This window comes from Temnothorax curvispinosus, unplaced genomic scaffold (assembly GCF_003070985.1).
Source record: "Temnothorax curvispinosus isolate PA1 unplaced genomic scaffold, ASM307098v1 QBEX01002933.1, whole genome shotgun sequence".
Taxonomy (NCBI): domain Eukaryota; kingdom Metazoa; phylum Arthropoda; class Insecta; order Hymenoptera; family Formicidae; genus Temnothorax; species Temnothorax curvispinosus.
This window is the reverse complement of record NW_020212713.1, coordinates 1-11,144: the sequence shown is the minus strand read 5'-3', so window position 1 is coordinate 11,144 and position 11,144 is coordinate 1. Positions and strand designations below refer to the sequence as shown.

At 42.5% G+C, this 11,144-nt stretch overlaps 2 protein-coding genes across 3 annotated transcripts; one reads left to right on the top strand and one right to left on the bottom strand.

The window, feature by feature from the left end:
- The first annotated feature begins 290 nt into the window (after nt 1–290).
- On the top strand, nt 291–3,477 carry LOC112452074. Its single transcript, XM_025012103.1, has 4 exons — nt 291–689; nt 807–1,014; nt 1,397–1,592; nt 1,859–3,477. The coding sequence occupies exons 1-4, from the start codon at nt 549–551 to the stop codon at nt 2,049–2,051; spliced, it is 738 nt and encodes a 245-aa protein (XP_024867871.1). The 5' UTR covers nt 291–548; the 3' UTR covers nt 2,052–3,477.
- A 155-nt stretch (nt 3,478–3,632) lies between these two features.
- Nucleotides 3,633–8,318, bottom strand: LOC112452073 (failed axon connections). 2 transcript variants are annotated; one of them, XM_025012101.1, is made up of 3 exons: nt 7,955–8,318; nt 6,982–7,134; nt 3,633–6,517 (listed from the first exon to the last, which is right to left on the bottom strand). In XM_025012101.1, exons 1-3 carry the CDS (start codon nt 8,276–8,278, stop codon nt 6,161–6,163), a joined length of 834 nt encoding a protein of 277 aa, XP_024867869.1. In that variant the 5' UTR covers nt 8,279–8,318; the 3' UTR covers nt 3,633–6,160. The 2 variants fall into 2 exon arrangements, with proteins under 2 accessions (XP_024867869.1, XP_024867870.1); XM_025012102.1 differs by having other exon boundaries at nt 6,982–7,119; nt 7,955–8,317.
- Nucleotides 8,319–11,144: the final 2,826 nt, after the last annotated feature.

Here is an 11,144-nt window from a genome sequence, read left to right as displayed (position 1 = left end):
AGCTTTAATTTGCGCTTTGGAACATTAAATTTCGTCAATTCGTTCGTGAGTTATGATGCGAGGATTAAAAAGGGCGGAAAATACGTTGAAGTGAATAGGGTTAATTACTACTAATGCTATTAATTATCATTACTCGATTACAAGTTTAATATAGTCAACTTATATTGATTTTTATTGCAACTGTAAATAATCTTTCATAATAATTACGCGATACTTGAATTCGTAAATCATTCTCAGATCAATTCTCTCTCTCTCTCTCGAAGTTCGAATATACGTCTTGAGACGCATTGCCGCGGCGTATTGCCCCACCGTAGATTTTATCATCGACAGTTTTACCCTCAATGAAGCCGGTGCTATAAATAAAACGGCAAGATATATTTAATACCTATTAACGGATGACCTGTGCCTGTCTATAAACTTTTTTTTTATACGACGCTCGTTCTATCTCAGTCGTTTTACAAGCGTCACGAATCCGCATCGGTGTAAATAACACACGACGTAATCTTTTTCTCTCCTCCCCCGTGTAGACGTACGACAGCCGGCAGGTCATGGTGACCGTGTTCGTGTGCCTGTGGGGCGTGCGGCTCTCCGGATACCTCCTGTACCGAATCATCAAGATCGGCCGCGACAAGAGATTCGACGACCGACGCAGCAACGTGATCCGCTTCGCCGTGTTCTGGACATTCCAGGTGAAGTAGACAGACCGCGTGTCTCCGTATCTCGCTCGCTCGCTCGCGAGCACGCCACCCGTTTCTTCTTCGCGGGGGTATTATTGATATCGAAGGGCACGCTTTGACGGTTCGCAGGCCGTGTGGGTGTACGTCGTCAGCCTGCCTGTGATAATAATCAATTCTCCGCGCCACAAAATACCGCCCGCACCGAAGACGATGACGACACTTGACAGCGCCGGCACGGGCCTCTTCCTCATCGGCCTGCTGGCCGAGACCTACGCCGATCTGCAAAAGTTCGCTTTCAAGCAGGACCCGGTGAACAATGGAAAGTGGTGTAACGACGGTGAGATTACTCTCCGACCATGCACGTATATCCGAAAATTCTTTTGCCGAACTTCGTTAAATCCTTTATGCTGCAAGTAAAATTTTAATAAACATGTTTTGTGCGATTTCATTACTAAGACAAGCTTTGACGAAAAATATTCGTCAAACTGATTTTCATATATATTAAAAATATATATATTATTACGAGTTCTACATGTTGCTTTTTATTCAAAGATTTATGTCATTGCAACCGAAAAACGGACCTGGAAATGCTCGCCAAGAGACCCGATAAATTTCTTCGCGTCTTACTTATTGCTTGGCTGTGCTCCAATTACCTCGATAACATTATTTCTCTTTCTTTTTGCTGAAGACCGTTGTCATTTATAAGTTAACGTTTCTAGGACTTTGGAGGCTCTCCCGGCATCCAAATTATTTCGGCGAGATCGTCGTCTGGTGGGGGATATTTTTAATATCCTTAAACGTCATCGAAGGAGCAGAATGGGTCGCTATTGCATCTCCGATCTTCACGACGTTTATTATTCTATTTCTGTCAGGGATGCCGTTGTTGGAACAGGCATCGGACGAGAGATACCGGGAGTGAGTGTCGCAGAAGTGCATTGAGAATTTTTGCGAGCTTAAAAAAATAGTATTCTATCAGCAAAATTAAATATAAAATAAATATTTATTGTATGTACTAACTTATTGAGAGAAATTGGAGTTTCAACGTAATCAGAAAGACATAATAATTTAAAGATAAATAATTAAGAAGTTATTTAAATATTAATGAATGCTGATTTATGCTCTATTGTATGTTCATGCGAGTTTCGATCATTCATACTTCAACGTTATGCAAATGTTTCCAGTAACGCGGAGTATCGCTACTACAAGCAATCCACGTCGCCGTTGATACCGATACCGCCGGCTATCTACGTCGAGGTGCCGCGTTTCCTCAAGTTCATCCTGTGCTGCGAATTCCCGTTGTACGACTCCCTGGACGTGAAGCCGAGGTCGGCCGTCACCGAGTCAACGTCCATCAGCCTCGCCGCGTCCACGTAGCTGTAGCCACACGCCGGACGACCGAATTCAGAGTCCGGCGTGCAGTCGACGGCAACAGCTACAACCAGTACAGCCCTCTGAGTGTTACCTTATCTCTCTCTGCGGCATCGAGCATCCCGTCTATCCGCTGACAAAAATATAAACTCCCGACGGCCGAATCGCAATTTTCCCAATCCGATGTTCTATCAAAGGCACGATATCGGCATTTCGAGGAATCATACGAAACTGTACTTGGGTCGAGCGTACAAAGTTCGGTGTATGGAAAACCGAGAAGATCCCTCTCCAAGGTGGAAAGGCTTATAAGACAAAGTGTTATTATTTTTGTAACTAAAAGCCCTTTCCGGCGTTAGGCGTAAACGGTACCGGCGACTTTTCGTACAGAATCGAATGATGAGATGAACAAAGAAAATTATTTTTGTAGCGACGTTATATGGGTACCAAAAGTAGTTTTACCGACCAATTCGAGCATCGTTTCTGTACGGCAAGTCGACGGTAATGATTTGATTAGCGGCTTTATTTATCTACGTATTTAAACTCTTATTTTAGATACAAGAAGAAAGATTGAAAATGATATATAATTTGTATGTCCTAAATAATATTCAGGCTTAAGAAGAACTCTTAAAAAGCGTCACTATATTCAAATTAGTCAACCGCTACCTGCACTTTAAATTGCATAAATAAATAATATTATATATTGTCCCAAGAGAGTAGTTCTTGCGGAAATAAATTAGGCAGCCGTTTACCGCGCTCGCTGTCAACTAACAAAAAAAAGTATGTGTCTTAAATAGCAGAAACGAAATTTAAAGCGAGATTTTAATGTAATACGAATAAGTAGATCATTTATGAAACTAACGGTAATTTATAAAATTGATGATCTGTAGTGGTTGGCGGTTGATACTGTTGGTTCGTTAAAGGTGAAATAATTGGCAGAAACGCGCACAGAGATCGAAAGAGAAACGTAAGTGTGTGTACAGTATCTCAAGTCTCAAGTAACTCGGCAGCGAATAAGCAATATTTATCGCCAGAGACGTCAGGCGAACGTAATAAAACAGTCACGTTTACACTTCACCACGCTATCACGATCGCTATCCATTCCGTTAGTACGTCATATAGGGTGCTTATGAAGAAATTTTAGATGCAATACGAACGTGTCCCGATTTCTTCTGTCCCGAGACTTTCGATCGAGTTATTGAGTCATAGCAATATCAAACATATCTCCGTGCCGAATAGAACGTTCCCAGAATACGAAATAAAAGTGAATTTCGAACGGAAGTCTATAAAGCATCTAACGTAGTAATAATGGTGGAATTTACGACGCGCATGAAACGAATTTCTTCGTGGATAAACGATCCAAATGTTACTTCTCGATACTTCACTGTTACGTATGTCTTCAAAGTTCAGGTAATAAATAATTAGTGATCCTAAATTGGGATTATTGATTGATTGACCCTTTCCCTTACGATCACATTATTACGATTTGCAGCGAATGCATATTATAGTGTTTCCTAAGTGTGGTCCGATGGTCTGAAGAGATTTGGACAGCAGATCGCAATAAACGTCGACAGATTACGTAAAGTTCGCTTCATATTTATAAACACATTTTATTTGTTCGTATGTATATCGTTAATAAATGGTGATATAATAATGACAATGAAATGTATAGCGCCGAGCATAAAACGAGCAGTCATATTATAATAATTATTAATATTCCTCTTATAATAATCTTACTGTATTGAGTGGGCCTACCTACTGTGCTTGCAACGTTATGGTCTCTCTTGTCCAAATGTTTCTTCCATTCTCTAATTTATATTATTTACTCGCACGTAATAATCCATAATAATATGTAACCACAGGTGAAAACATATGCGCCGTCCTAAGTATAAACAGCATCATCCACTAATCTTTTTTTCATCATTTTTTCTTTACGTGATCATATATATATATATATATATATACATAGATGTATGTATATATATATATTTATAATCGTTATCAATAATATAGTAAGCTACTTAAATGTAATATATCTCGTGTCTTCTCGTGGAATATGTTCAGCTGCCGTAGAAAAACTACGCAGCCGCTACGCAGTTCGTAGAAAAAACTTCAATTCCCGTTATACATCAAATTGTCGATTTTCGATGCGTGAAAGACACTTTGTATTACGCAAGGTAATTTTTTTTTCCTTAACACGTCCGAAAAATCGTATATCAATAAAATACGTGTGGGCAGCACAGCGTTTTGAGTACCAAGGGAAAAGAGATCAAAACATTACCTGTGCCTCTTCGCTAAAAGAAAGAAAGAAAGAGGGTATAAAAAGAGGGGAAAAAAACGCAAGAGCTTGGAGGGAGCAAGGAATGGGTGGATAAGGGGACGAAATATTACGACTCTGCTATACACGAATGGCATCTTCATCGCGTATCTAAGTCCGACTGCATTCGCGCGCGCGTCTACATATATACTATAATATACAAATAATAGGTAATAATATGTGCCGTCCATCTCGCTTATCGCGGTTCCTTACCCATTTGTCTAAAAAGTGATCGTAAAAGGCTGCAAATCGTATAGTCCGTACGAAATATAGGAATGAGTGTCGTCGTTAAAAGTAAAATTTGATTGCACGCGCTTCGAGATGATGCTGAAATGCAAACGGGGATTTACGGCCAGGCGGAAGAGCGGATCGAACCACTTTTCCGTACGGCCTGCTCAACTCCATTTGCATTCTACATTAGGCTGTCTGAGGACGTCCGTTGCTAAGCTGGTCAATTGGCGTGACTCGACTCTCGATTCGATTGTTGAAAGAACACGAGAGAAAGAGAGAGAGAGAGAGAGAGAAGTAATTCAGTCAATCGATGACCCAACATTACGTTTTCGCGGATGGACATCGGATTACCTTCCTCCTATCATTATTATACGGTTAGTATTAATATTATTATTGTTGTCACATTCTCTTATTAATATTATTGTTACGTTAACATTAGCGTTATCATTAGTGTTATCGTAATAAAAAAATCTCGGATCGCGTCGATGAACCGGCTATGGGACGCAACGGTGCTTCCTCAGATGGTTTCGATAGACAATCTCTCTCTCAATGATATACGTCGTAAAAAATCTCTCGTCATACAAAATCTTTTAGAAACGTCATTTAACACGATACGAAAGCGAAAGTAAAAACGCGCGATACACGTGTGAACGTATTAAAAAAAGGGAAATTAACGTGAACTAAATTAAAAAGAAGATTGCGTTACGTTGCGCGCAGGACGCAAGGTAACTTATGCACAGCAAGGATCATTTGAGAGAAGCGAAGTAGGAGACGCCTTAGAAGGCGGGGATCGGTATGCCCGTTCGCGCGACTCTACCCCCTCGCTTCTTCTTCTCTTCCTCTCCTCCCGTAACTACTTCTATCTTATAGCGTTAACGCTATATTGCATTTGGCCACTGTCGACAAAGACCCCAGCTGCGTCAGACTATTGCAGTTCGTATATTGCAATCCTACGTTTCTAATGACTTATGAGATAGCCCCGTTTTTTTGTTTTTTTTTTTCTTTCGTTTGTCCTTAGCAGAGCAGAGAAAGGGCGTGTGTGGGTTAGAGAATAGTCGTTCCGGTCGTGTGTGTTTTCGAGTGTGTCAATGTGAAGTAACGCGTGATGCGCATTGAACGTATATAAACGAAGTATTAACATTATACATGAGTCTATTAATATCTATACGTATAAGTAGAGAGCTCTAGTCCCAAACCTCATCTCTTTCTTTTTTGCTTTCTCTCTTACGCACACGTACACACGTACACACTCTCTCTGCCTTTCTCTCTCTCCCTTTCGTTCTTTCTCTCCCCCTTTCTCTCCAGCACACAATCTCTCACTTCCGGCAACTCCCTTCCCTCGTCATCGTTCTGTACGTGCTTTCTACATCGTCCTCGTCTCCGTCGTCGTTCGCATTCACGCAACCACGCTCACGCACGCACGCACGCACACACACACACACTTTTACCGCCAACTATCCCTCTCTCTCTTTATCTCTATCTTTATTCATTTGCCAATACACCTTCGCGACTCTTCGCCTCTTTAAATCCTTGAAACGACTTATTACTTCCCTTTACAACGAGAGACCGCTTATTTGCCGTCCTTCTCTTTTTCTTTGTTCTCGTCAACTTCCTTGTCCTTCTCGACTTCCTTCTCCTCCTTGTCCGCCTTCTCCTTGTCGCCCTCTTTCTCCTCCTTGGACTCTTTGGACTCCTTCGCCTCCTCCTTGCCCTCCTTCTCCTCCTGCTTCTCGGGCTTCGGCAGATGCGTATTCATGTCCAGGCTGGAGCAGATCTCGTCCCAATCCGGGAAACATCGTTCTTTAACGCGCGAGCAATGCCCGACCAAGTTGGGACAGTTCTCGACCATGTAGTCTCGCAGGCTGTACGGCGTGTCTTTGTCGATGTACAGGATTTGAGCGAGATGCGCGAATGCTACCACGTCCATCTGCACAAACCCAAACAGATCGCCACCGAGGGATCAGTTACACAGATTGCTGAAATTGTAGCTCATAATCTATATCTTCTATCAATCTTTTGCGCGGTAGAACTTTCAATATTAAATAAGATATTTTTATCTAATTGTTTTTCTTCAAGTTCAATTAATTAAAACCAATTAATTTTTACTCGACTGGAAAATCGAAAACCATCAAAATTCGAGCCAACAATTGCTATTTACTCAGTCCAATATTTGTGAGATAATTGAAAACAAAGCGACTACCACGAGAGCACCGTTTTGCCACGAGCGGCACTGGTTTTCACCGATATTACCTCCGGCATCAGATTACATGTAACTGAAACTATTATTTACACAGCGAACCAAATATCACGCTGGAACGTACCACCGTGATACGTGACGTAAGAACTCTTGACCGCCGTAGGCAACATGTTAACGGATTTAACGACACTTACGGTAGTCGGCTCGTCCCCGAAGAAGAAGGGCTTGTCGGCGAGCGTGTCCGAGAGCACCTTGAGATCAGTACAGCCGAATTGGGACACTTCCTCCGGACTGTGCACACCCATTCCCTGAGCCTTCACTTTCCTCGCGCCCTGCAACCAATCCAACTACCATCTCACTACAAATGGTCACGATATTTTGTTCTACGATTGCGCTTCCTCGTCGCGATACTACCTCTAGTTAGCACATTCATAGCACATTTATGGCCGCAAGTGGCAATTTGTGCACTCTAAGCGAATACTATGAATGATTCTGGAGATAGCATGAAGTAAACATTGTGATAACGTGTAAGTAGCGAAACTTGGTCGAAGTACAATTCAGACGAAAATAATGTTTTTAGAAATCAGACTTGTTTTAGCGGATATCCAACAAGGTTTGCATCGTTCTAAACTTGCATTTCACATTTATCCTTATATTCCATATTATTAATATCTAATAGGCGGAAACCTCGACCAGGACTCAACTAAGGCAGCTTTAAAGTGATTGCTGGATGAGACTGGCTGTGCGAGAGGCATATTTTTAAATACTGGCAAAAATTGTGCAATGACAAAACTACAGTCAGTATTTACACGAATGCAAACTAGCATTAAAATGTGAGTGGTACATGCACAGCTAATCGAGAAAACGCGAACATACGAAATCGTGCGGTCTCGACGAAATGAATGAGAGAAAAGGTCGAGGGGGTAAAATTATTTTCGCATACAGCATGACCTTAGTTTTTAATAATGGTGGAAATAATGTGGAATATAATTATGGAAATATGCAAATAAGTCGTACACGAAAATACGTATATAGGTGCGAATAAATTATTACGGCTGAATGGATCGGAAATTGTGAAATGTGAATTGTCATTCAGTGATTTCTAACGTCCAAGTTGTATGCTAGGTCACACCGAGATCACAAGGCGAACGACAAAGCGAAGCTTACCTTGCGTCCGAACGTGAGCTTGAAGAAGAAGTTCAGAATGGCGTTCGGGATACGCGATCCCAGGGCGAGCTGCAGATTGACCTTGTAGCCCTTCAGCACCTGATCCAGGTTCTTCGTGCGCCAGCACGCGACAACCCAGACGAGGTGGTTCTCGATCATCGATATCATGGCGTGGGAGACGCCTCGCTGCTCGGACGTGAGACCGGCGTCCAGGTCCTTGCCGAATTTCTGGCTTAGTTCCCGCAGGATGATGGTGCTGTCCGCGATCTCCTCGCCGTTCAGCTCGACGAACGGCAGCTGGCCCTTCTTGGAGCGGAATTTCATCTTGTGGTCAACATTCTGGAAACAACCGAATAAGACTCAGTCCTTTGCCAAAAGAAACGACGATATAATAATAAAATAAATTGCAACATAATATACGATAAAATTACATTTGCGATTCCAATGACTAAATATCAAAAACGTAATCCCTAGAATACTGACGTAACAACTTTGTGCGAGATCCAACGTAAAACAAAAACATATTTCGACGCATCGTGTTTATATTCGTTTGTGCAGCTTGTTTCTATTGTGAATCGCAATAACGCGCGAAATTCCTTTTAACTTGAACAATTTGGGATAAAATTGCGGTGATATTTTTTTTTCTCTTGAACCGGAACCTAGAATAAAATCGTCCCGGATCGATCGGCAATATTTGTGCTTGTTATTCCGTATTGTAAAGCGGAATGTTGTGAAACGCTCTATGCCGCGATTCTTCCGTAATAAATAATAACGCTGCATCGAGACGAACAGGCATATACCCACACTCTCGCGAGGCACATGCTCTATTTATAGACGTACGTAGCGCGTTAAACGCATAAGTGGGATATCGCGGCTTTCACAGGTGAATCAGCTTATTACATGTAATCTGCGAACGTTTCACGCGTTGATATACGGGGTGTCTCGGAATCATCGCTTGACCGACAAAAATTCATTGAATTTGAAGTATTTCTTTCTTCACGATAACTTAACGTATTTCTAGCGTTATATACGACACGAATTTTTTATTATTAATATTCAATTAGTTTTGAATAAAGTTTCTATTAAGATAACTTAGCTCCTCCTAGAAGTTATTAAGTGAGGAACGAGATCTCGTGTCGAGATACATATGATTAAAATTCAATTTGTTGAAAGTGCTCCCTCGACGAGAAACAGTTTCTTAATTTGTTAATAAATTCTCGTCGGCATAAAGTCGATTTTAAATTCATTACTCCGCTATTTTATTGGGAAGCAGACTGCGACGTTCGAGAGGACGAATTTAAACTTGAATTTCATTACACAATTTAAGATACAGCGTATATAAAAATAAAACAGATTTTATCCCAATGTTCCAAATATTACTGTCTCTTCTCGCTAATTAGAGAAAGATTAGATCTAAATGCTATTTGTAACAGATACACTTTCCACGCAATGTAGTCATGACAATATAATATAAATTAACATTAATTAAGTGTCGTTTTATCATCAGATTAGGACAAGTGTCGTTAAACCTGCTGGGTGAGATTTTAGCGTGACATTGTACCTGAACGGAGCGTGTCTTCTCGCTCGCACGATTTGCCATGTGGATCAAGTGCCTCGCGCTCGTAAAATACCGAGGGTTAGCGCCTTCAAAGTCAAGCCGAGAGAGGAGCGGATTCGCCGCGGTGTACGATAACGCGTCTCGCCCCCCGAAAAAACCGGCTCGCCGGCACGCCGAAATGGAAATGAAACGGAAGAGCAAATCGCACGGAAGTTCGTACAGGCGAGAGGGAAAACGGGGGGGAGGGGAAGAGAGGATTAAGGGACGCGTGCGAGCGCGGCGTGAGAAGTATGCGCGCGGAAGAGCGACGAGGCCCCGACGAGACGAGGAGGCTCGGAAGAGCGAGCTCGAAGCGCGAACAAAAGGGGCACGGACGCGCGCCGGGGGCCAATTACCGAGCCGAGGCCGGGTGTACGGGGGAAAAAAAAGAAAGAAAGAAAGGGAAAAAAATGAAAAAGAAAAGAAGAGGAAAAACGAGAGGAGGACCGCGATGCTGCGTGAAATTTCAGCCGCGCTTGGAGAAAGCGGCTGAAATTTACGCGGCGCACCACACGCGGATCCGCAACGCGGGTCCGTCGACACGAGGAGGAGGAGTAGGCGGCCGACGTTGTACGTAGCCGGAGATCCATTGCTCCAGTTTTAACCCCTTCAGTCGGGCACACGGCGGCGAGATCGATGAGGGCTGGTTATACAGCCCGCGCATAATACGCGCGTTTGTCAGCTGTACGGGGGTCGGCCGAATGCCTCGCGTATATATAAGCTGCCCGAATGAGTCATCCGTTTGCCGAGCCTCTCGTTCCCTCGATTGTGATCGATATCTTCTGCTTTTTTTCCCTTCCCCCCGCAATTTTTGTTGATTATTGACTCTCGACATCTACGCGCGAGCAAGAACGTAGCAAAAAAATCTGTCGCGTGATCTTTTTGAGATCATTCAACTTTTGCCAGGGGAAGAAAATGTGAAATCAACGCTATTTTCACAGCTCTTGTTCTCGTTACTCAGCCGAGCAATTTTCAATTTTTAATCCGCAATCCGTCGACAACGAAAAGTATAGTCGCAGGGCGGGGTTTTACACCGAACGTTGCCCCGCGCAGAGCACGCCCTCAATCCGGCAGATTTGCGTCTCTATTACATCACGTTTATTATTTATCCGTTACACGTTTGATTCCGATATGATAACGATAATAACGAAGGCGAGGTCGGGGCGGGGTCGCGGGGGCACTGAACGCCCATTGCCCTCGATATAAAATGCACCGGCATCCCTATTACGTCATGTTGTTATTTATTGGAAATTCTCACGTTTTTCGAGAGAACGGCAGAATCGATCAATTCCGGCTGGTAATGACGACAGGGGACGAGAGAATTCCGCAATATCTCTTCTCGACATAATACATATATACGGGGCATCTCCCCCTGCTATATCGTATATTTGTAGGAATTTCTTACTGCCCTTACTGAAATTTTTACGGCATGTGCAATTACCTGTTATTTCAATATTATATTTGTTTATTAATAAGTGGAATTTTCTTAACTTTTTCCGCAATATCTATTATACTCTTCGCGATATAATACACGGGGGTATCCCCGCTATATCGTATATTTGTGGGAATTTCTTACTGCCCTTACTGAAATTT